The sequence below is a fragment of the Gouania willdenowi genome, chromosome 4 (genome assembly GCF_900634775.1).
Source record: "Gouania willdenowi chromosome 4, fGouWil2.1, whole genome shotgun sequence".
Taxonomy (NCBI): domain Eukaryota; kingdom Metazoa; phylum Chordata; class Actinopteri; order Blenniiformes; family Gobiesocidae; genus Gouania; species Gouania willdenowi.
The window spans coordinates 25,617,071-25,643,406 of record NC_041047.1 but is presented as its reverse complement, the minus strand read 5'-3'; the positions used below and the strand labels follow the sequence as shown (position 1 = coordinate 25,643,406).

Below are 26,336 nucleotides of genomic sequence, written 5' to 3'. Positions count from 1 at the left end.
ACAGGCAAGGTTGGGGTCGATTACATTTTTCAGTTACAATTACGTCTTCAATTATCCATGTTCAATTACAATTACTATTCTAATTCGTGTGACCAGCATTTTTTCCAATTACAAGTAAATTCAAATAGTTTTTATTCCCAGAAAGTCAATTGCAATTACATTCTCAATTACTAAAGTCCATCCATCCATCCATTTTCAGACCCGTTTATTCCTGTTTTTCAGGGTTGCAGGGGTCTGCCGGTGCCTATCTCCGGCTCACGGTGGGTGCTAGGTGGGGGTACACCCTGGACACATAGACAGACAACCTCTCACACTCACATTCACTCCTACGGACAATTTAGAGAGTTGGGGGTTTTTTTGGATTGTGGGAGGAAGCCAGAGTACCCAGAGGAAACCCACACAGCACGGGAAGAACATGCAAACTCCACAAAGAAAAGACGCAAGTGTCCACCCCAGGGCTTGAACCTATAGGACCTTCTTGCTGTGAGGCAGACGTGCTAACCACTAATCCACCTTGCAACCTCTTACTAAAGTTCAATTAATTAATCTGAAATAAATACTCCATAAAACTTAACCTCATAGCATCTCTTATGGTAATGGGCTGTTAAATACACTAAAAACAAATATATATCATTGAATTTATTTCCTATCTATTGGTTTCCTTGTTAGGCTTCCTAATCAATGACAGTATAGGTTTTAATATTTTTGGTGTGGGTTTCTGAGCCTTTTTTGTGTGAGTATACCCTTTTTTTTTAATGGTAAAATATGGGAAAGCTTGATATGAAACATGTTTTAATAATTTTTAACTACACACAGTATGTGTAGAACTAGAACTGTAACATGGTTCCCAAGTTTTGCGTTAAATTGACAATTTTTATAGAATTTTTAAGTGAATTATCTAAACTCAATTACAATTGAATTACAATTACGACAGCAACAGAATTTTTAAATATTGCAATCACAATTATAATTACGCCATAATTGTAATTCATTATCAATTACATGATTACAATTATAATTGACCCCAACTCTGGATATCACATCATTGATGTTTTCATACTGTGTTCCTGCAGTGGAGAACTGAAAGAAGTGTCTAAAATGTGAATCTGAGCAGCTGTAGCCTTTTCTCCGTTGTCTGGTCTGATGTTACTCTCATGATGTGAAAGAGCAGCAGTTGTTAATGCTAAAGAAAACTTAGCAAGAACTGACTCAAAATCAGTAACAGGCAACACATTGTGTATATTCAGCTGAACAGAAATGTGGTGCACATTAAAATCCACAACAGCTTGACTCTTTGTTTGGCTTTTGCAATATGGAGACTAAACAGTGTTTTTAATTTGTTTAGCTGATTATGTTTCAATATTTTCCCTAAATTGTTTCTATTTGTCTTTTGGCTTTATTTGAAGTCATTTGGTAAGCCTGATGGCAACCACCTGACTTTCACCCACAGATATTCAACCATCTTTAGAGCTACAGAGCAGATTATTCTGGGATGCAAACAGGAAACACTTTATTAACGTGTTTATTTTGTAAGCAGGTAATGTTCATAGACTTTCACGATGTTCATCCTGTAGTCCAGTGGTTCTAAAACTCTTTTATCTTGTTTCTTTTGTCCGACTACAACATTTTGCTTAGAAAACAATTTAAAAACAACTATAGATCATAACGATGGAAAAGAATGAGTGTTGACACATCTATCAAAGAATCTCATTTTTTAAATAAGTTGAAATAAACAGTATTTATTGCAGTGGTTCACAAATTTTTTTGGATCATGACCCCATTTTGATATCAAGAAATTTTGTCGACCTAAAAGACTTTCTTTTCTTTTTTTTTTTTTTTACGGCATTTCAGTTTAACTAGATTTAGATTTCATAAAGTGAAAGTATAGAAATACAGTTGTTTAAGATTGAGTGTTATTATTTTTCAAAGAATGATGATAATAAAAAAATTTAAAATCATTTTAAATTTTTCCGAAATTTCATGCGACCCCATTAAACTCCAGGTGACACCCACATTGCCATCGCGTACCCCTAGGCGTACACGTACCCCCATTTGAGAAACACTGGTCAAGTTGATCATGTTCATATTCAAATTTTATTGAGTAAATAATGCTTTTTGTGGTTTTTCCTTGACTTTAACCAACTATCACGTGTCATACATTCTGTAAATTAGTATTCACAACACTTTAATTAATTATCCCATGAAATCATTGCATGGTTTTGGATGATTTTGATTCCTCAAAAAGAAGACAGATCTGGATAAGCAAAATGCTTTTTTCCGTCACCCTTTCCGGCATGCAAAAGGCCAAAAAAAAAAAAAAAACAATGATGTGATTTTGCTCTGAATGTTAAAGTGAATTTCTGTGATTGCAACCATGTCAGAAATGAACTGAATAAATAAAAAAATAAATAAATAAATGGCCGTGTATCAATGGTTAACTAAAAAGTTATGTTTTGTTCAATATTTAACCAAATCTTAGTGCTCTTTTCCATCACTACCAAGGAAATACATTTTACTGAATGCAATGATTAAAAAGGTTTTTCCCGGTTCTTTTGCTTGATAAAACCATAAACTTGACAAACCCAAGCAACACAATACATTCCTTGTATCATTGTAACATTAAAACACTTGAACACTGTTGTAACATGTCCAAGGTGCTTTGACAATGTGTCACTGCATACACAAATCTCTTCATATTCTTGTGCTCATCTTTGTGTTGTCATCCAAATTTAATCTCACTAAAACATGTTTATATTTTGATCATTTACTAAATTTAATATGACAAAAACTATTTAAAATGTCATGGAAGTCAGTGTTTTATTTTCTGGAAACACTGTAGTTTTATTTTGCCGTTAAAGGCACAATCTTGTTGTTTTATCTCACTGTAAAAATCATTACAAACTGACGATATGGATAATAAAATGTGTGCTATTTTCAGTGAATGCTAAAGGCATACAGGCACGCTCACATACTTCTTTAGAAGTCTCTAAATGTGCAACTGAAGGTCATTCCCCGTCTCCTCCACAATACAGCCAGTCTTTTCCTAACTACGCTCCAGCAAAGGCAAACACTTTTTTACCCTCCAACGGCATCATGTGTTTGTGTTTCATTAGCGTTCAAAGCCAAGAGGAATTAACTACTACTAGTCAGGGCGTCTCAGCGAGAAATGACTGTAAGGTGAAGCTAAAAGCAACAGCAATGAGGTTGTGTGTAAAGGTACAATTAATGAGGCAAGTCAGAGCACGGTTAGTGTTTCCACATGCTATGGGTGGACTATTCCAGTTAGCTGGATGGCATTATCTGGTTGATAGATTGCTTTACAGGAAGAATGCTACAGATGTATTATTTTATCATGGTTTAGAGTGTTTTTCAAAACACATCAAGCTTTTTTTTACCTGCACGACCGAATGTTCAGTTCAGAAGTTCATTAGTCAAAGCAACGAGGCACTCAACATTAGTTAGAATGTTTATCTAATAGGTTGGTAGCACATGTACATGAGGTCGAATCCTGACTTTTATGTGATGACATTTTATCATTCATACATGTTTTTTACCATGTGCACTAGTTTCATTCAGCGGTTCAAGTCGTCAGATTTTAGTATAAATGTGAAATATATATGTATATGTATATATATATATATATAAAAACATCAAAGCTTCTCCTTTTTTCAAAGGGCACCACAACAAGTCATTTAAACTTGTTTCAAAGACTCATCTTGCCTTTCTTTCCCAATTAAATCTGCATCTCTGACTCACCTAAACATGTGTTTAAAAGGAGATAAATGTAAACTATTGTCAGTATGCTGCATTAAATCCACACTAGAGTTATTTATCTAATGTCTGAAGTAGGGCTGGGCGAAAAATCGATTTAATCTATTAATCAAATTTGTATATAAAAACAATTTTTATTTTGCAACTTTGAGTTTAAAAAAAAATTATAATTTTTTTTTTCTTTTTTTTTTAATTTTTAAAATTTTTTCTTTTTTTCCCACCAGTTTTTTCGGACTTTTTTGCATTCCAATGTGAGCCAGCCTCCTCTTTGTTTACATGTGTTTACCCTTTGAGTAGGCTATATGTGTGCTACAGGCATGTTTAATGTTTTATTTGCACTATGCTGAGATGCTAAGGGAAGAGTTTATTACTTTTTTAACTGTAATATTAAAAGTTATAAAATATGTAGTTATCTGATTTCTTAATCAGAAAATTGAAGCTACTGTGAAGGTTCTGATGCACTTTTGCTTAAACCTGGGTTAAAGCTTGAAATAGTTGAATGACAGAGTCTCATTTACTTTTTATTTTGGGATTGTTCTATGCATTTTAACTCTTGTGGACAATCACAACAATAAAGTTGCACTTTTGACAATATATCTGATGTCTGCAGTCATTTTAAGTGCATTAAAAAAATAAATAATCGAAAATCGAATCGAAAATTTAAATTATCTTAAAAAAAGGAAAAATTGCCCAACCCTAGTCTGAAGTTTTTTTTTTTTATAAAATATTAATTTATCAACCTTTTGCATGCATTCTTTGATACTTTTACAACTATTTTCATTGGAGTTCAACTGTTTGATTGATTGATTCCCTTTATTTGGTATGGACAACACAATTACATTAGTTACCCAGGCCAGATGTATTGTGTGAGTGTATTAGCACTTGTACTAATTTACAAACCTGTCCACAGGAGGTTTTTTAAAAAGTTAAAAGCAACAGAAATAATGAGAAAGTAAGGAGGACATTTACACTGCATAAAACATTACAAAAAGAAAAGAAAGAAATACATATACATCTCTTTTAATCAAAGAATCGACTGGTAATATGTGAGTGATTAAAACATAGCTGTAATTTAAAGTTGGAGGTTGGAAGGCTGTCAGATGAACACAAACTATTTGACTGAATGATTTGGTGTTGTTCTTAAAATTGTTTTTTCTTCAAAATATTTGCTGATGCTGATGCTGTGGGCGTGGCCCCTGAGTGGCTCAATCTGTCAGCTGTGCAGGGACTCTCACAGAGTGTGATCTCTACCATATACAGAGTGCTCGAGCCCCCTCCACTAGGTTTCTTTATGATTGCAAGTGGAGGCTATTTGAGGGGTGGTGTCTCCAGAGGAGTCACATCCCCTTTCAGTGCCCCGTGGGAGTAATTTTGTCATTCCGACAGAACCTGATTGACAAGCTCAGATCCTTTTCCACTGTGAAAGTGTATTTGGTTGCGATCTCCACCTGTCATGTAGGCTTTGGGAAAAAAACGGCGAGTCAGCATCCACTGATCTGCCAGTTTATGAAGAGAATGCACATGCTCCTCCCCGTGTCCAGACCACTGGTACCACCGTGGGATTTGGCTGTGGTTCTGGAGGAACTTAAATGTCCTCCTTTCGAACCGATGGGGGAGACAGGCCTGAAGTTTGCCTCTCTGAAGGCTGTTTTGTTACTGGCTCTGGCGTCAGCTAAGCAGGTTAGTGACATCCATGCGCTCTCGGTGCACCCGTCATGCGCTCAGCTCTTCCCGGGCGATGTGAGGATGATTTTGAAACCTAATCCGGCCTTTGTGCTGAAGGTGGTGGGCTCATGTTCTTCCATTGACCTGTTGGCCTTTCTGCCTCACAGGGTGAGCAGTGGCCTCATGTGCTGTGTCCAGTCCGTGCGGTACGCACTTACATGGACAGGCTATCGCTTTGCCTTATACGAGTCAGGGTCTGCGGCTGCCTGAGGGTCTGCGCACGTGGCGCACACTCAACTCGGGGGCTCGCCACATCCTGGGCTTTGTTCAGGGGAGTGTCTGTTCAGGACGTTTCCACTTCGTGCGTGGCACGGGTGGTTTTACTGTCCTGATGTGTAAAGACCTCTTCTTTGCGGGCTGGTCTTTGCTCGATAAGCATGTCTGCAATACTGGAGCTACCAAATCCCATAGTGAGACATCTCTCAAAATATTATGAAATAGAACTTTAGGTTATTTACATAACCCTGGTTCTATGAGTAATATGAGTGAAATGTGTCACCAGACAACCCTTCTTGCTTGGGCGAGTGAGAAGAGGTGCTTATTTTGAATGATGTGTGCCCGTCTGCCTCCTCCTCTTATAGGAGGTGGGAGTGTCCCTGGCGGACAGACACGTTTCACTAGTCAATCATTATTGGCAGATTGAGAAAAATGCTTCTGAGTGCTGCAGATGGGAGTGCATCCCATAGTGAGACATTTCACTCATCTTACTCATAGAACTGGGGTTAAGTAAACAACCTAAAGTTTCTTTTGAACCCATAAATCATCAGATTATGGATCACAAAAACACTGTACTCATATATATAGTTAAATCAGTTTTTTTTATGACTGAAAAGGTAAAATATTGGGTAAGATATTGGGGAATTATCCAACTAAAGCATCAATGTTTAGCATACTGGGGGAGAATATGTAACATTCAATGGTGTTTCAGGTGTAAAGCCAAATGTGTATTTTAGAAAAATGCCCAAATCTTCTTAGTAGGGCTAGAGATGGTCTAAAATCATTTACGACTGTTTTTAAGTTTGAAACTGTAGGTAGTATTTTAACGATATTGTGGACGATGTTTAACTTCCGGGTGGATCATCAAGACTATTGGTTCTCCTAAATAGTCAATCATGTTTACGTAAGGACGTCGTACGTGCTCGTGCTCATGCCTGGTGCGCACCGGGTCCTTTGAAAATGGATTTTCATTTACCGGTGGTGAGTTCGATATATTAGGAAAAGTCCAAATCTTCTTTTGGTAACTAAGCTTGTATGACCGATGTCCACACCAACTTGTAAACCAGGGGTGCCTAATCCTGGTCCTCAAGGGCTCCTATCCAGCATGTTTTAGATGTTTCCCTCTTCCAACACACCTGATTCAAATGATTAACTCATCATCAAGTTCTGCAGAAGCCTGATAATGATCCTGGTGCTTTCAATCAAGTGTGTTGGAAGAGGGAAACATCTAAAACATGCTAGATAGGGGCCCTTGAGGACCGGGGTTGGGCTCGTGCACGCGCTCCCTCACACGTATGCGTGTTGCGCATGCGCATTTTTTTCAAAAAGTGGAGAGGGCGTTTCTTTTCTAAGCATCGTCCACAATACCTTAGTTGTTGTTGAGACTAATTTGGAATGTCATCATCTTAAACTTATCTAAATGCAGCTATAGATCTTTTTTTTCTCCCTCAATCATAATTTGTAAAAAATAACCATTGGAAATATGTGAAAACCAGAGTTACTGAGTTAAGGAGTGGATTTTCAGCACCACAGATCAAATAACAGCCAAATCTAACCAGGAAGAGAGTTTGATAATCCTTTCTTGTCCGTCTTTCTGTCTGTCAGCTTCAGCTTCTTCAGCTGCTCCAATAAAAACACTGTGAATGGGGTGTGTGTCACTGTGAACGAAGAGACTACAGTTGTTAAAAGTGTTGCAATGGGTTGCGATGCTTCCTGTTCCACTATTTAAAGTACAGTGTGAACACTTCATGAAGTCATGTCTTATAACTCAGCATCTCAGCATCCTTCCTTCAACATTAATCATGTATATTACTTCACCTTTTGTGCATATTACAAAATAAAATCAATTTCAGTTTCACACAGTTTCACATTTTTAATTGGAAGCCGTTGGGATTTAATAGGATTTTTCTTATAGAGTGATAAAGAACCAATAAAAGGAAATTTCCACTTTTAGGTGGCAATTATTATGTGTTTCATTGAGCTTTATATAAACATGCTTCCCATTAAGCTCCTATTTTCCTTTTACTAATGCAAACAAGGGTTTTGTTTTTGTGAACAGAGTAAATGTGCAGACAGTATGTATTGAGTAGATCTATATATACAAAAAAATACAAGCAATGGATATAGTAATTTGGTTATTGAGCGTTTTTCAACCTTGGAGTTGGGACCCCATGTGGGGTTGCCTGGAATTAAAATGGTGTTGCCTAAAATGTCTTATTATTTATTATTATTCAAATACACATCACACACAATACATATCAAATAACTGTATCCGATACAGTCTCAAAAGTAAATCTAGTTCAAATTAAAGTATCTAAGGTGGCTCACTTCATGCACTAATCCTGGCTGTGTTTATAACACCCTTTAACAAACATGATCAAAAATTTATTCGAGAAGAAAAAAAATGTCTCTGGGGTCGCTGGACATTTGTGATATCAAAATGGGGTCATGACCCAGAAAAGGTTGGAAACCACTGGGTTATCATGAAGAAAAAAGAAAGCTTATATCAGTGTTGGGAATTAACAAGGGCCCATTTGGCCCTCAATTTATCCAAGAATGCCCCCAAAAACCTTGTTCCACGGGCCAAAATGCCCCCAAGTTTTTGGTCATCAACTTATCATTCTGTGGAACGCTGCTCACTGCTGTTACTGAAGCAGATGCTATTGATGTTTATAAGCAACCTGTTTACACTTTAGGTTGGGATTTTTTTTTCTATATACATTATTTTAATTTCATTAGGAACTGTAGGTCGACACACCCATCAATGTCCTTACTACAAAACTGCACCTTGATAGTGATGTGCCCCAGATTACACCATTTATCAGCCAGACCCCCTCCTTTCCGCTTACCGCTCTTAGTTATCCTGTTGCTGCGTAAAAGTTGGAAGTAGTGCTATTTGCATTTACATATATGGCAATAAAGTATAATATATATTCTATAATCAACCGCAGTGTTTGTTTTAGCTGTAAGATAGTTGGAGAGGGAAGAGCTCACATCTAGGATGCCTGTATTGTGTCCAAGGTAGGAAGAGGCAGGATTGTAAGGAGGAGGAGTTTCCGGTCTGTTACGTCACACGCCGGGCAAAATCCAACTCGCCTGTTTGGAGCTGAATTTTACAAAATGTGGAATAACAAGGGAGGGAGGAAACGTAGCTTTTTCAACTTTGGCCCCGTGAATGAGGCTAAAGGGATGTGTATCACTGTAGCAAAACCATTAGAAAGTGATTTTTTCATCATACCTCACCTTTAAACTTTGCAGTGTTGCATTAAGGTTTTGTTTAGTATAATATTTAAAGGCTGTTTAGAGCTAAATAAACCCTTAGTTACCCTACATCTGTCTTCTTCTTTCTACAATAGCTACAGTGCTATTTTCAAACTTCTCTCTGAAAAAGATGTATTTGTGTTCGCAGAAGCTACTGTGCATTTTTATCTATAAAAATATCCAAGCTGTAACAAAAAAAAAAATCTTTTTTCCATGGCCCCCAATCATTTTAAAAGTGCCCCTATTTTTTGGACTATTGGGGCCAAAATTGCCCCCATAATATTGTCCTAATTGCATTCCCTGGCTTATATAATAATGTAAGAATACAACTTACGGGTATAGTTTATGGGCGAAAAAAAGTGTACATAACTTACAGTGGGGGCCCAACAAGATGGTTTGTACCAAGGATTCCTGGACCCTGGATCTCAGTATGAAGCTGCTCCTCTGACACGTGTCTCTCTCTGTCTTATGTTTTAGGTGGAAGTCTGTCTCTTTGTACACGTTTGGGATGAAGCTCCTGCAGGACATTCACATCCTTCAGCTCATCGCCCTCTGTCTGTTTGGAGCCGTCACATCTCAGGTCAACCCAGGTGTGTTCCACCACCACCACCACCACAGAACCTCTGCTGATCTCAGATTAATGGGTTCAAATGTTTGCACAAAGTGATAAATACTTTTTGTGAGTATAAGGCAGGGAGTTTTTTAATTAAAGGAGGTTTTGAGTAAAGTGCAGTTTTGTGGGATCAGTACGCGGTCTTCTCTCTTCAATCTGGCCTCTTTCATCCTAGTGTTCATGCTTTTCTTTAGTCCCCTCTGCCTTCTTGGTGGTTTTTGTGATGTCAATGCAAAGGAAACCAGTAACTTTTTAATGGCTATATAGCAACAACATTTCTGGGGGCGGTTAAAAGAGTCAAAAAGAGAGCAGAGAACTTTTTACTTGTTGAGATTGCATCTGATATTTGCCAGGAAATGCTGGCAAAAAGAACTGGCTATAGTCTAAAAGACCTAGGTCTCAAATCTTTTATCATCTGTTGGATTTTTGTTTTCTTTAGATGGTAATCCAAAAACCACCCACTGAAATCTGAGCACAATTAGCAATCAGTTAAAAACCGCCGCCCTCTGGCAACCAATCAGGAGGAAAATACCCCATCATCCCCACATCCTCTGACCTCCTGTTACCTCACCTCTACTTTTTCCAATTAAAAGCTATTTTTAAAGCTCATCTGTTTGTTTAAGGTGGGACTGTAAAAACACAAGTCATGATGTCTGGTATGGGGCGTTATTTTCAGTAAACCTGACGATATGAAAAACAGCAAAACAACTTATTTTAAAGCCATTAAGGCCGCTGCAATTACTATACTGAACACAAACACACAAAGCCTTAACAAATGATGACACACATTTCATTCTTTGTACTAAATATTTGGAGAAAAATTAAACAAAAAATCACAGTGCAAATTTTAATCAATGCTTAAATACATGCTTTGAGGAAGTATAAAAGTACAACACTTTGTGCAATTTTTGGGATTCTTATCAAATGAACATGTGCATGCTGTAGATCCAGATATCCTGCTAGAGTCTGTGGCTAAAGCATACCAGACATTCTGACAGATGGAAAGTCCATTGAATCAAGTTTCTGTGCACGTGTGTGTTGTTGTGTGAGAATGTGTGTTTGTGTGGTGTGGTGTGTATTTCCCACTATTTGACGATACTCAGAAGTCATGGAAAGGACTTTGCTTTGCCATCTGCTCACCGGGAAAGTTCATTCTGTTTAAGATACAAGTATAATGTATTTTTTCTGTGTTCAGAAACTGTTGAAAAAAAAAAAAGAAAGAAAAACACACACACACACACACACACACACACACACACACACACACACACAAACAATTTCACTGTCGTCAAAGGCTTACATTGGAACCTGCAATGATGCAAGATGAAGGTCTGTGGATGGTCTGATTAATGCCTCAGCTCTGCTGTAAAAAAGAACACAGTCGCCTCTCCACAGTCTGGAAATATTCATGGCTGAATTTAGTAGAGCTGAGATGTTGAGTAATGCCAATTTTCCCCTGTTTAAAATTCCCAAGCAATGTAGTTATACCATCCCTGTCTTTCCCATTTCAATCCTGAGTGGGCGAACTTTTATTTCGCTGTGCACGGGGAGGAGGTGCAGAGACAGAGCACAGGCCTGCAGAGAGGAGCCACATGTCATGGAGCAGTTAGATTGTGTGGCCTTTTTCATGTGGTGACGTCTGCAGCGATCCTTCAATGAAAGACTGGAAAGTTGTTAGAGAATGAGTTAAAGTCCACCAAGCTCTGTATGTGAATCATTGCGTCAATAGAAATGTGTTAAAAACTACTGGTTATTATTAATTGTTTAAGTAATAGGTACTGAAAATTAAGGTAGAAGTAATAAATAATCCATAATAAGTAATGAATGAAAAGTATTAAGGAATAAATAATACATTAGTAATGTATATACATTATAAGTAATAAGCATGAGTAATAAGTAACAAGACGGAATAGTTATTGCATAAAAAGCAAAAATCTAAAATAGTTTTGCGTAATAAGTAATAATTTAAAATTTATAAGTAATCAATAAAAGATATGTATAGCCAATAGGTCATAAGTTAGAAGTAATAAGTAACAAGCAATTACAGTTCATAAATAAAAATCAAAAAAACTATTGAGTAATGAGTAATAAAATACGAGAATTAGCGGTAATAAATGTACAGTAAGTAATAAGTAACACATTGTAAGTAATAGTTATTAAGTAAGAAGTAAAAACCTAAAAAAACAAGTTATAAGTAATAAGTTTTAAGTAATAGGTGATAAGTATAATAAACAGTAAGTAACAAGCAGTAAGTAATGATGTTAGGTAAAAAGTACGTAGGTAATAAGTAATGAGCAATAAGTGATAAGTAGTATGTGATAAGTATTAAGCATCATGTAATAGGTTTAAATCCTTTTTTGAAATATTTTATCACATGCAATATTATATAATGAATGTGTAATAAAATGTGTATATTTTCCAATTCCATTTTCAGTGCAGAGTTTATCATACAGTTATAATCCAATGTTTATAGGTATTGTGTGTGTGTGTGTGTGTGTGTGCGTGCGTGTGCGTGTGCGTGCGTGTGTGCACAACAAAGCACAAATGCATGTGATTCCTATTATCTCCCTTTCCATCATGTTTAAATGGTGATTTGTGTGGGTTTGTTGGTCACTCCTCCATCTTAGTGGAAGCCTAATAACATCTCATTAAAATAATTGTCAGAGTGATTGGAAATATTTTAGCTCTAGAAGTACTTTTTAAAACTGTATTTCTTAGTGTAAATGTATGCTGAGCAGCGTTGTAACTGTTTTGTGATATGATCTCATAAAAATGTGAGTTGAAGGTATCATCACTTTAGATGAGTCCATTGCTTTAATTTAACACAAAGAATTAACCTTAGAGCAGATTTTATCACAGCGGGGCCACAAAAATGTGACTGTCAGATCTGAGGACCAAGTTATGAAAATTCATGTCAGCATTTAGAATAATGACCAATCTAAGCATTCATACAATAAAACAAACAAACAGAGGGTTTGTTTGTTTTGTGGTTGTTTTGTATATTTTATTGTTATTTTTGTAATCATCTTATGTGTTTTTGGAGTCATTTTGTGTTTTTCCTGTTGTTGTTTAATGTGTTTTATGTGTTTTTCTGTTATTTTTGTTACCTTATGTGTTTTTGGACTCTTTTTGACTCTTTTTTGTTGTCATTTTGTATTTCTTTGTTTGTGTTTTTTTTTGTTGCGTAACGTTTTGGGAGTCAATTTGTGTACTTGTCTTGTCATTTGTGTTTTTGGAGTCTTTTAATGTATTTTGTTGTGGTTTCGTTTTTTTTTTTGGTTTTTTTTGTCATTTTGTGTACTTATGTTGTCGTTTTGTATGCTTTTCTTTAATTTTGTGTGGTTTTGGAGTTAATTTATGCATTTTGTTGTGGTTTTCTGTCATTCTGTGTATTTTTTTTTGTCATTTTGTATGCTTTTCTCTCATTTTGTTTGTACTGAATATGTATTGTAGGAGTCATTTTTTGTGTATTTTGTTTTCCATACCATGTCCAACTTTTTTTTCTGTATTTTTATGGTCGCCCTGCGAGTTTTTCTGCATAAATATTGGGTATTTTTCTGTCATTGTGTGCGTTTACTTTTGGAGGCTGCACATAATTAGGCCGAGGGCTGCGTTATAACATTATGATCTAACATTACATTAGCATGAGCTGCTAGCACTATTTCCGGGAGGGAAACCTGCCTGTTACTGATTCACTGAAATCCTGTTGATCGACGCATCATCTGATCTTTTCAACATCAGCCTTAAAAAACGAATTAAACGCCAAAGGTTATTCATAAAAGGTTTTACGTGAATAACTATTTCTCTGTACGTGGATGCAGAAGCCATTAGTGCCACATCAAACTTACCCTGTCAGTGCTGCTGACACATGGTGAGTGACAGCTATGTGGGTATAATGCTGTGTGATTGTAGGTGGGTTCTGTGAGAACAGGCCTGCCTTTCACTTGTTGAGGTGCGGTGCAACTCATGAGGTGGGAGAGGGGTTTGGACCATTCCTTCCTCATCTCATTCCTCAGCTTTCATCCTTCCACCTCACAAAGCTGGTATTTTTCCTTCATTTTTTCTTTCTTTTTTTGGGGGGGTTTTTATATTTTTAGACGGTGTGCGGAGGAGTGGGAGTGAGGGGTAGGTGTCTGCGTATGTGTGCATGCGTCTAAATGTGGACATTGCACTGGCCTCTCTGCTGACCCCAGGGATCATCTCTGAGTGAGTTGGGTGGATAAATAAGCAGGGCGAAAACCAACATTTGGAAGAGCGCTCACACATCCGGCACGACACACTGAGGCCAGTTTCTTCCTCTAGGACTCTTTCTAGGATGTGGTTAAAGATGCTGATTGCCATCATGTCTCCACCTTGGATCCCTAACTCTTCCCACAACTTGGAATCTGAGTGAATGAAAACTTACCGACATTACCACATTTTTTGATTTCAATGAAAAGTTGCCATTTTTTTTCTCCTTTTTATGCTGTTTGATAATATTTTCCATTACTGTCCTATTTTAGAGTCTGTTTGTACATGTGCGTGTCATGTCAGCATCAATGGAGCTTTGTTCACATTCATCAGTCAACAGTGGCAGACATGAACACAGACTATGTCAGACACCAGGTAGCCCGCATGGACCATGTGAGGTGCCCTCAGGATTCAAACTCACAAAGATAAATACATATGACTCAGTAAAGTTAGATACTGCTGATAAAGTCTTAGTATTAAATTAACATTATTTAAATGTTTATTTTCACAGAAGCATTGTAACAAATGTTTTTAAGTATTGCATATCTGGTGTGTGGTCAGTGGTATGTTACATATAATATGATATAACTGTAGATTTTCGTTTAAAAACGCAAAGTAGATTTTCAATAAAATGTATTTAAAATGAAACAATTGCAGGAATTGGGAGAAATAAAGTGTTTCATGTTGAAACCTCAACATCTCCTACCTTTTCAACCTATTATCCTCAAATATTACTAACACATTTTAGACTCGGGGTCAATCTGACCCCAAGTGGTATATTTGCCTCCAGAAAAAGATTTTCAGAAAATTGTTGACCAAGGTTTTGTGTCAGGCACTTTGTTTATTTGTTGAATACATAAATAATCCCTTGATAATGAAACACAACTAAAACAGCTTGGGGTCAAAATGGCCCCAGAGGAACACCAATGCATGCAATATGTGTTCAGCGCATTAAAATAAATATCGTCATGATAATTATATGCTTAATTAATTATACCCAACTGGTAGCCCTTCGGACTATACAGCACCTATGAAGTAGCTCACAGTTTCAGAAAGGTTGGTGACTCCTGGGCTATAGCAACACTTCTAGACTAAACACCTCAGCAAATTTATATCAAATTACGTTCATTCGGTTACTTTTTAGTCAAACGCCAACGTCATTCCTCAGCTTAGTCATGACTTTTCACAATCCATTTAGAATTCCAACATGTTTGTCGGTGTTCATGAAGCATTTCCTAAACATTTGGACTATTTTTCAAAGCTGTCATTTGGCACACCCTTTGCCAAAGTTAGGGATAAAAGTTAGAGGAGAGGCGATGGGAGCAGGACAGAGGTGGAAAAATGTAAACATCTGGAATATTTTATTTGTTCATGGCTCCTTCACGCAGTTACCGCGTCTCACCTTGTGTGTGTATAAAATGTGGTCATCAGTCAATGGCGATGAAAACCATTGGGCGTTTCCACATTTTCACGGAAAAGCAAATATTTGTTAGAGGTACAAAAAAAAACGATAAAGATGAAGAGAGAAATACAGTGAGGGAGAAAAAAAACCAGGGGAAAACAGAGCAGAAGAGGGACACAGAGAAGACCTTGAACCTCCGGCTCTGCTTATGCTGGCGTCTCCTCAAAGGTTTTCATGTGGGATGCGAAGCCAGGCCTTCAATTTCACTCTATTTGATGCAAGGATACTGACTTAAACAGAAGGTTATTGTCATTTTAATTTTGCTTCCTGTGTCATTGAACTCAGGCCCACAGTTAGCATTTGTAAAACAAAGGTAGGGTGGAGACCACACAGGAGGATGGGACACTGAGGAGACGAATAACTGAGGGTGAGGGGGCGAAGGGGTGCACAGTGTGGTGGAGATCCAGGCAGAGCCCTGTACATGTGTTTGATACCAGCCCTGTTTGCATTGGCTGAGTCACTAAATGGATTCAGATTATTGTTTCAACACACAAACCACTATTTCAGGGTAAAGCGTGTGTAGCTGTGTGTGTTTCTGCGGAGCACCATTGCTCTCCAGTATCCAGTACTATTAATCATGATGTTCAGGCTTCTTCTTCTGGTGAATGTTTTAGGTGGGGCTTCAACCTTTCAATGGAAACCAAGCACTGTGGTTGGTCTGAGAAGATGTAGGAGAGTGATCACCTCTATTTTACATTTATTCTTTAATAGAGAGAAGATGAGGCCCGTGACTCACACGATACGGATGTAATTGTGTCGACACAGAGATGAACACTTAAAGCAGGGGCGTCAAACTCATTTTTACTCAGGGGCCAAACACTGAGTCTTTTGATATCTAGTGGGGCATAGATTTTAGGCAGCGGGAAAAAAGTGATTTCCATATGATTGTGCCCTCGTTTACACTTCCATGTGTAAATCATATTTCCATCCAAGCAATAAATGACAGATTTTTGTCCCTGCAGGATCTTCATTTTAAAATTCCTTGATTTTGAGACAATTTTTTGTGGTAGTTTTGAAATGTATTTACCCCTTTAGCTTGTCATTCCTGGACATGTCATCAAAGGTTAACGCTACATGTAGTGCAATATTTTTTGGTGATTTTATTTTTAATTAATTTTTTACATTACCTAATTGTGAACATCTTTTGTGTAAAAAAAAACATTTCCACAATTTGTGATTTCAAAAAATGAGTGCAGTCATGTGATATAAGCATGGTAAAACTGTGAGACCCAAAAAGATAATCACTTTTTCTGTCATTTTTACTTTCTCCTGTAGGCCGAATTGGAGGCTTGAGTTTGACACATGTGACTTAAAGGAATCATGGTGCACATTTGTCCTGCCCATAACTGTCTTTATTAAAGGTCCCATATCATGCTATTTTTCACCCATCTCCATTTGTTTTAAGAACCTCAAAAACATAGTATATGAGGTTAATTTTTCCAAACTGGCCTGTTTTCCAGAGTTTTAGCCTCTGAAAAGTCACTTTCTGAGCAACTCTACACAAACAGGCTGATTTGCGTGAGTGGGCGTGTCTATAGATGGGACACTGACATCCTCCTCCCCGCCCTCCTCCCACCCACTTTGTAGCCGAGCTCATGCAGCTTTATAAACATGAGACAGAACGTGGGGGCGGGGCGTAGAAAATACATACATAGCACTGCTCACCTTCGTGGGCGTGTCTGTTTACATGTCAATCACGGCAGAGAGCTTCCTGGAGGCGCGGCTTCTCCAGCTCAGTCAAATTTGTCATCAAAGTGGGAACGTGTCATCAAATTGGAGCGAGGTGTTTGGGCTCACCCTGCAGTAAGAAAGGAGCAAATCACCCTCTAACTAACGATTGAGGGAATCAATGAAAAAAACACTTTGGGCATGTGTTTGAAGCCCTAATAGCACTTTTATCATGTTTAAAGCACAGAAAAGTCTATTTAGCGTAACATGGGCCCTTTAAGCATTGAGAGTGTTTAATATATGGATGTGATGTCTGCTTTTCAGCTGAAAATTCATCCTTCATTTTCAAACATCTTATTGCATCATTTCTTCCCCATCTTTTGTAAATCCCACAAAGCAGTTTTCAGCTCTATAAACAAGGGAAATACAAGTATCACATTAGAAAAGTAGAGAGGACCAGCAGATTAGGAACTCTTAAAAATAGGATTGGATCTAAAGGTTTTTATACAAACATCCCCAGCAAAAAGAATGAAAGGAAGGTCAGTACTTGTTTTTTGCACAAATATTCAGATAGCTTCTGAATAGGTAGCGCTGCTAACCTCTGACACACCAGCAGGAAAAGGTTCCTCACAAACTGTTGGCTACAATACTGTCACAGCTTCACTGATTCAGTGACAAGTGACATTTTTTCTTCCAGGTGTGAACACAAATGTCCTGTTTTCTGAGTGTGTACAACTCAAAGTTTGCTGCTGTTTGAGTCGGTAAAAGTGATTAAAAAGGCCCTCAGTAAGCGAGTAAGCTAATGTCTAGCAGATTTTTCCAAATGTTAGAGTCACTTTGACTTTTCGACTCACGTCAGAGAGTGAATGTAACAGACCAGACATGGGCAACTGGTGGCCCTCAGTCTAATATGTTGCAGCCCCAAAAATTGTAATTCAAGAAGTTGGAAAGAATATGAAGCCCAATATTGGCAGCAAAATGCAAAATGTACAAAGTACAAAACAACTACTTAAACAAATAAAATCACTACAAAAACACACAAAAAACAACACATTTCAGAATAGCTTCAAAGACACAAACAAAATTACACAAAATACAGAAGACAACAAAAAAAAAAACAGAAAGTCACCCCAAAAAGTCACAAAATTACAACAAAAATTCAGAAAATGATAGAAAAATTAACAAAATAACAACAACAACACACAAAAATACAAAAACACTCATAATGACTCCCAAAACGCACAAAATGACCAGATATGCACATAAACGTCAAAACAACAAAGACAAAAAAAAAAAAAGATAACCCCCCTTGTGCTAATGCTCAGATTGATCATTATTCTAAATACTGACAGGAATATTGATAATGTGGCCCTCGGATCAGATACAATCACAGTTTTGTGGTCCCCGCTGTGATAAAGTTGCCCATCCCTGTGATAGACATTATGAAATCCATGTTTTAGTTTTTCCTGAATGTGGTTTGTCTCTGCTGGTGTTTCAGGTGTGTGTCGGTATCCTCTGGGTATGTCAGGAGGGCAGATACAGGACGAAGACATCTCTGCCTCCAGTCAGTGGTCAGAGTCCACCGCTGCCCGATACGGCCGGTATAGCTCTGTCTCTCTCTCACTCTGTGTCTCACACATATATTTCATGCAATGGTTACCTTGATATTGACAGAATATGTGCATATGGTGAGCCTTGGTGGACCTTTTTAATGAAAGTAAAGCTAAAACTGAAATATCACATCACTGGCTATTGGTTACAATGAGGATAGAAATATGGGTAACACATACTTTAAGTTTTTAGCTGACAAAGCATCATTACCCTAATCCCTAACTGGCTTTGAACTCCCTGGGGGGTCTCATTGAAAAAAAACATTCCTTTTTCTAACCCTAACGCTAACGCTAACTCCTGACCCTAACATTACCTAACTCCACTAGATCCCTTCACCAAACCCAAAAAATGCCAACATAGCTCCAAAGGTGTCATAATTTAACAACACTTAATGACAGCCTTCATAACACCTTATTAATGCTAATGACAGATAATCACAGCGTAATGTCGGCCTTATGTATAAAACTTCAAGTAAAGTGTTACCAAAATGTGTAGTCCTTCTCCTTTCATCACTGGCACTAACTTTACCAATCTTGCAGCCTGTTCCCTACAATAAATGCATTTTATTGCACAGACTTGACTTCCACCTTTCCCCTTCCTTCCGGTATGACTGTCCTCTATTCCCCCAGTAATTCCAATATGACTGACCTCATCCCGTTATCCTCAGGTTGGATTTTGAGGAGGGCGATGGTGCCTGGTGTCCAGAGATAACAGTAGAGCCAGACCACCTGAAAGAGTTTCTCCAGATTGACCTGCGCTCGCTCCACTTCATCACCCTCGTGGGCACTCAGGGTCGTCACGCAGGCGGCATGGGGAATGAGTTTGCTCAGATGTACAAGATTAAGTACAGCCGGGATGGCAGCCGTTGGATCTCGTGGAGAAACAGGCAGGGCAAGCAGGTAAGACAATGTGCTGATTAAAAACTCCTTTCTCCTGCTGTAGACCGTAAAGTTTACAGCGTAAACCATTCCTTGGTGGATGTTATTATGATCTTTTTATTATTGTTATTTTTGTCATCTGTAGGTGATTGAAGCAAACAGGAATGCCTATGACATTGTACTGAAGGATCTCGAGCCCCCCATCATTGCCCGCTTTGTCCGCTTCATGCCTGTAACAGACCACTCCATGAACGTCTGCATGAGGGTGGAGCTCTATGGCTGTGAGTGGTTGGGTAAGTGAGTTTAGGTTGAGGGGGGGTTATCACATTGTGCAATGAATAATGTGAAGGTGAGTGGTGCAAAGCATGTTGCAGGAGTTCTCAACCTTGGGGTCCCGACCACATTTTTTTTTTACAATTTGAGTCCAAACTTGCCATATTTTAACCAATCACTTTTTCTTGCCATATTTTTGTTCCTTTTAATGCATTTTTGTGAGATTACTCCCATTTCTGACACTTCTCAATCAAATTTCAATGCTGTTTCTGCACATTTTTTTTCCACTTTCAAGACATTTTAGGCTTTTATAAATTCTTTCCATTACTTTTTCTACCTAAACCTCTTTTCACCATATTTTATGCTTAGTTTTGCCAATTTAACCACATTCATGATTTGTCATGCTCATTATTTGCCATGTTTAAACTAATTGTTCCAATATTGACATTTTGAACCATTTTGAACCACTTTTTCTGTCTGTTTTTGGCCACTCTATTTTCAACCACTTTTAACCATTTTTTTTCTGATTAAAACAAAGATTTACATCTTTAAGATGACTTACCTGTGTGTTCAACTACCTTCATGTATAGTGGGGGTCCCCGGTTTCTGGCACCTTTATTTTGGGGGTTGTGGGATGAAACGGTTGAGAACCACTGGCTTATTGGACCCATAGAGATAGAGGATAAACTGATTTTAGCTCACCTTGTGGATCAATGAAATGTTCATAACTTTAATGTTCTCGCTCCGTCGAATGTACAGTAAATGTAATGTATAAAGGGTGGCCAAAGACTGCACTCAAAAGTGGCAGAATTCATGATTTTTCCAAGGATTTACACAGTTTTTATATGTACCTAATCTTGTGCAGAGTTATTTTGTCTGTCCAATGCATTATTAAGATTGTGATGAATTCACATGTATTATTTTTGACTGGCAGTGTATGACTTAAAATAGAGTTAAAGGTGCTGTCTGGTTTGTTCAAAAGCTTGCATGATTTGAGCTACCAAGACCTTCCTCTGAGCTCCGCCCCCTTCTCCCTCTCCCGTATGCTCCCGTCTAAATATAACAAATTCCCCAAAGCAAAACAAATACTGACCTGTCCAATAAAATAACAGTAACCTCTGCAACATTTTTCAGGCCATTCACATGACTCATTTGTGCTTGATAATTCCAGGAATGATGTCACATGATGAGTTTGCATGCAGGAGAAGGGGGGACAGAGGGGGGGGCGTGGGCTGGGCAAGAGATAAAGGCATCTGATTGGTTCTTTCCAAACGGACTGAAGGGCAGGGATTGGTCATAGTTTTTAAAGAATTAGGCTGCTCCAGAGGTCTGATTCTTTTCATTCCTAATGTATTGTCTACTCTCAGGATGAATGGACCATTTCACTAAGCATAAAAAAAGACTCCACCTTTGATGTCTTTTTCCTTATTATTATGAATTTTATATTTTGATAGCACTATGAGATGACCTTTGTTGTCATTCGCGCTCTATAAATAAGGATTGATTGATTGATTTTTTTGTGACCTTAAGTTGAAGTTAGAGATGCATCCAATAAACTGTTTGTCTCCACAATGTCTTTATGAAAGTCTTTAAATCACTCATTGTATTCTCGGGTTTGGTTTTAAAATCATACTTGAGTCATTGTTAGAGAAAATTTCCCCTATTGTGCAACTTGACAGGAGTAACCATGGAGACCTTAAGTTTACTGTTATAAACAGATACTGCAGCTTTAAACAAACCATCTGTAACATAATGGATGACAAAGCCACAAATCATCCATTATTGTTCATCTGAACTGACTGAATTGATTATTGTGCTTCACAGATGGTCTCGTTTCCTACAACGCTCCTGCAGGAGAGCAGATGAGCTTGCCTGCTTATCACGTTTATCTCAACGACTCTGTTTATGACGGAGCTATTATCTACAGGTGAGATCTTCCTCCCCCCTGCTTAATCACTGCTCTCCCACCTCTGCGCTTTGTATCCCTCACCTTGTTGTTGTTGCCTGATCACCATGGCAACAGCACAGAGGTGGTGAGTGGGCCCTGGTGATTTCTTAGGCAACACTTCCTGGGAAGAACTGAGTCAACCCAATGCACAGTTATAAAGCTGGAATCAACTCTTGTGGTTTTTGGTTGACGTCTGTGCTTAGATTATGATGAATAATATCCTCCATGATACAGACTTCTTTTTTCTAAAAGGAAACAGGACTGAAGGAAATAAAATGGTCCACATTGTAAAATGAAAGCCAAAAGCACAGAGGAGGAATCTGGTTGGTTGTGCTACCACCTAGTGTTTACTGTCCACTGCTGGCTTGAAGCACATGTAAACACTGAACCTACATTATCTAAACTCATACTGTTTTAGCCAAACTTTTCCACTTAAGCTACAAACACACATGAAAAAACAACTCAAGATTCAACTAACACCAAACAAAAACTTGACTTCACTACAGAGGTGAAAGTAACAGATTACAAGTACTCAGATTGCTTTTATGGGTACTTGAGTATATTTCAAAATCAGTACATCTACTTGTACTTAAATACATCTTTAAAAGAAGTAAAGTAAAGTTATTTGTTACATTTCTATACCCAACCGTTACTGAGTAAAATATAAATTTTTTGTGGTTTGTTTTTTTTAAATTTATTTCCAGCACATTGAACACAATCCATATGTTCTTAGTTATGCCATTTCTGATCAACGCCCAGCCACTTTCTTTGGTTCAGGTTGGGGTTTCTACCTATTAGGTTGTTACCCACATGGCACATTTGGCAGGGCACTGTTAAGTTCATTAATGTATACATTTATAGCTATACTTAGAGCCTGATAATTATTTTTTTTTAATTTTGAATTGAATTCATTTGTTATTTTATAAAAAAAAAAATATTTGCACACTTTGAAAATAAATCAATCTCCAATTGTGCAAGATTTTGTCTCTCCCTTTTTAAGTTTATACATGAGATGTTTACTGTATGCATGGGAACCGTGGCAGAATTTATTACCAAAAATAAACATGGGGGTGAAAGTAACTAACTAGTAACTTTTACTTTTCATGCTATTTAACTGAGCTACTTTTTACTTGTACTTGAATATTTTATGTAGGACTTACTTATACTTGTATTTGAGTACAATTTTAATCAAGTAACAGTACTTATACTTGAGTAGGATATATCAGTACTTTGTACACCTCTGTTAAAAACCAACTCAAGACTCAAATAACCCCAAACAAAAACTTGATTTCACTACTTAAAATAGGAGCTACACTAACATCAGTCACTACAAATTTTGTTTCCCATCCTAAAACTATGTCATCTGAATACATTATGAGTTTGTGAGCATCTTCTCAGTTTTATCTTTGACTTTGCCCTTTCTCCCTCTCTCTGTTTCTCAGTATGACTGAGGGTTTGGGCCAGCTGACTGATGGAGTGTTTGGTCTGGATGACTTTACTCTGAGCCATGTCTACAATGTGTGGCCAGGCTATGATTATGTTGGATGGAACAACAACAGCTTCCCCAATGGATTTGTGGAAATTATGTTTGAGTTTGATCGCATTAGAAACTTCACCAGCATGAAGGTGAGCTTCTCAAGTAGATTTGTTGATCATCAAAACTTACCTTCACCTTGTTTATTCTGAAAAGTGTCACCTCCTGGGTTTTTTTTTCTGCTTCCAGGTTCACTGCAACAACATGTTTTCTGAGCATGTGAAGGCCTTCCGGCAGGTGGTTTGTTACTTCCGCTCTGAATCCGACTGGGAAGCCACGCCTCTTTCTTTTGACTTAGAAATGGATGCAAAAAATCCAAGTGCCCGTTTTGCCACCATCAGCCTGGCCAATCACATGGCCAGTGCCATTAAGTGTCAGTTTTACTTTGCTGATACATGGATGCTGTTCAGTGAGATTACCTTCCAATCAGGTACACACCAACTTATTACTGTAGTGGTGTGTGTCCATTAGAATACTCTCTGCTAGTTTGTTGGTATTTCTTGATCTCTGATCTGTGTCCTCACTCAGACACAGCCATGTACAACACAACACTAGCTCCGCCCAAGACAGGACTCCCACCAAACACACAACCAGGTGAGAGACCCAACTGTCACTCACACCCACAACATGAAATGACGCGCATATAGTTCATCATTGCATCTTTATGTCACGCTCAACACAGCAATTTTTCTATTAAAAACAATCAGATACAATCAAAACTTGTTTTCAAATTATTCTCACACTAAACATTTGACAAGCCCTTGATTTAATTATCTTAAAGGGGAAGTATGATGAAAAAAACACTTTTTGGTTTTTACAGTGATATACATCCCTTTAGCCTCATTCAGAGGGCCAAAGTTGAAAAAAGTCTGTTTTCTCCCTCCCTTGTTATTCCACATTTTGTAAAAAGTCAGCTCCAAACGGGCGAGTTCGATTTTGCCGGAAACTCCTCCTCCTGACAATCCTCTCTCCTCCTACCATGGACACAATACACACCTCCTAGAATGTGAGCTCCTCCCTCTCAAACTATTTTACAGCGAAAACAAACACTGCAGTTTATTATAGAATATACAGAATGTTATACTTTATTGCCATATATGTTCATCTGTGCATTCCTCAAGTCAAAAGTCAAATCACTGCACAAACCTTTATATTCCCATACATTATTGGGTAACACTTTACTTTCAGTTTTATACATATGGCTAACATTACGCTGTCATTATTATGACATGACACCTGTCATTTGCATGAATAAGGTGTCATTAAGGCTGTCATTAAGTGTTGTTGTTCGTTACCTTAACACTTAACCCTAACCCTATCTAACCCTAACCCAACTAGATCCCTCCACCTAACCCAAAAATGCCAACATAGCTCATGACACCTTAAGAGATGCTAATGTCAGTGTAATATCAGATTTTTGTATAAAACGTCAAGTACAGTGTCACTCATTATTGTGTGCAGTTGCTAGTTCTAATCAATAGTTTTAATCTTAAAACAATAAATCACAAATAAATAAATTCAGCACTGTGGTAGAGGTTAGCCTCACAGTCAGAAGGCCCTGGTTTGGCTCCTAGTGTGTGTGAACGTTGGCTCTTCAATAGACTGACATCCAATACTGTTTGTTGAAAATGATTCAGAATCAGTATATGGATCCTGATCACATACTAAATGTTATGGAATCTTCCATTGTGGCCCATTTGACGTGCTAACTACTCCAATGATGTGCTTCCCACGAAGGACAAGTGATGTAAAGTTAAAGCCCAGTTGCTTGGAGACAGTGGTATCAGAACCAAAAAGTAAATGCTTTACAATAAAACACATTTTGTCTCTTGATGTAATTTCTCCAGAAGATGACCCCACCCACAAAGTTGATGACAGCAACACCAGGATATTGATTGGTTGTTTAGTAGCCATCATCTTTATCCTTGTGGCCATCATTGTCATCATCCTGTGGAGGCAGGTGTGGCAGAAGATGTTGGAGAAGGTGAGCTTAGTTGATTTGTAAGATAAATATCAAGAAAGGCCCACGAGTGTTTTTAGTTGGGTGGTCAGAATTGTTTTTTGTTTTTTGTTTTTAATTGCCGCACTGTTTATTCTACACTTTCCTTTTAATGCTGGATGATAAACTTTCTGAAAATTGGTCATTCCAGAGTGAGACGTTTGTGTACAACCCCAGCTCCAGCCAGTCCAACACAGGCAGTGAGCAGGAGTCTAATTCTCCATATGAGCGCATCTTTCCTCTTGGTCCAGACTACCAAGAGCCATCAAGCTTCATATGCAAGCTCCCAGAGTTTGCACAGACCTCCGAAGAACCAGGTAAATTAACGAAGAAACACTCAACACCAATTCCAACTTTGATTAAGTCCAATGGTTGTTGTATTGTTTTTTGTCTTCAAGCTTCAACCAGCACCGCAGCTTCAAAATCCACCACTACAACAACCACTGTCGGCCCAGACGGTGTCCCTCACTATGCAGAGGCAGACATTGTAAATCTGCAAGGAGTCACTGGAAGCAACACGTATGCCATCCCTGCAGTAACTATGGACCTGCTGTCCGGGAAGGATGTCGCTGTGGAGGAGTTCCCACGCAAAATGCTCACGTTTAAGGAGAAGCTGGGAGAGGGTCAGTTTGGAGAGGTGCGTATCGTTTGTATCAAGTGTGTGATTCAGTGTGATGCTGTGACACATCATCAACTCTCTCTGTTCCGTAGGTACATTTGTGTGAAGCAGAGGGAATGCAGGAGTTTATGAACAAAGAGTTTTTGTTCGACATCCCTGAAGGCCAACTGGTCTTGGTTGCAGTGAAGATGCTTCGCTCAGATGCTAATAAAAATGCTAGGTTTGTTTGCTTCGCTAAACAGATACATTGAAGCATGAATGCTGAAGTCAAGTCAGTTGTTTTCCTTTGTGCCACTTGTTTTGTGCTTGTAGAAATGACTTTCTGAAGGAGATAAAGATCATGTCCCGATTGAAGGACCCCAATATCATCCGCCTGCTCGCTGTATGCATCTACAGCGACCCACTCTGTATGATCACAGAGTACATGGAGAATGGAGATCTCAACCAGTTCCTGTCCCGCCACGAACCCGAGGGACAACTTGCTTTGCTTAGCAATGCTTTGACTGTCAGGTAAGTCATTTCCAGATG

At 38.2% G+C, this 26,336-nt stretch overlaps 1 protein-coding gene across 1 annotated transcript in view; it reads left to right on the top strand.

Moving 5' to 3' along the window:
• ddr2a (discoidin domain receptor tyrosine kinase 2a) overlaps nucleotides 1–26,336 on the top strand; it is a 45,073-nt gene that overhangs the window by 15,139 nt on the left and 3,598 nt on the right. The window contains exons 2-14 of the mRNA XM_028445238.1: nucleotides 9,451–9,563; nucleotides 18,445–18,547; nucleotides 19,225–19,456; nucleotides 19,581–19,728; nucleotides 21,533–21,635; nucleotides 23,099–23,282; nucleotides 23,380–23,620; nucleotides 23,719–23,784; nucleotides 25,038–25,174; nucleotides 25,341–25,506; nucleotides 25,588–25,826; nucleotides 25,901–26,028; nucleotides 26,121–26,318. Coding sequence (XP_028301039.1) covers nucleotides 9,482–9,563; nucleotides 18,445–18,547; nucleotides 19,225–19,456; nucleotides 19,581–19,728; nucleotides 21,533–21,635; nucleotides 23,099–23,282; nucleotides 23,380–23,620; nucleotides 23,719–23,784; nucleotides 25,038–25,174; nucleotides 25,341–25,506; nucleotides 25,588–25,826; nucleotides 25,901–26,028; nucleotides 26,121–26,318 — 2,027 coding nt within the window. The 5' untranslated portion in view covers nucleotides 9,451–9,481. The remainder of the gene's footprint in view (nucleotides 1–9,450; nucleotides 9,564–18,444; nucleotides 18,548–19,224; nucleotides 19,457–19,580; nucleotides 19,729–21,532; nucleotides 21,636–23,098; nucleotides 23,283–23,379; nucleotides 23,621–23,718; nucleotides 23,785–25,037; nucleotides 25,175–25,340; nucleotides 25,507–25,587; nucleotides 25,827–25,900; nucleotides 26,029–26,120; nucleotides 26,319–26,336) is intronic.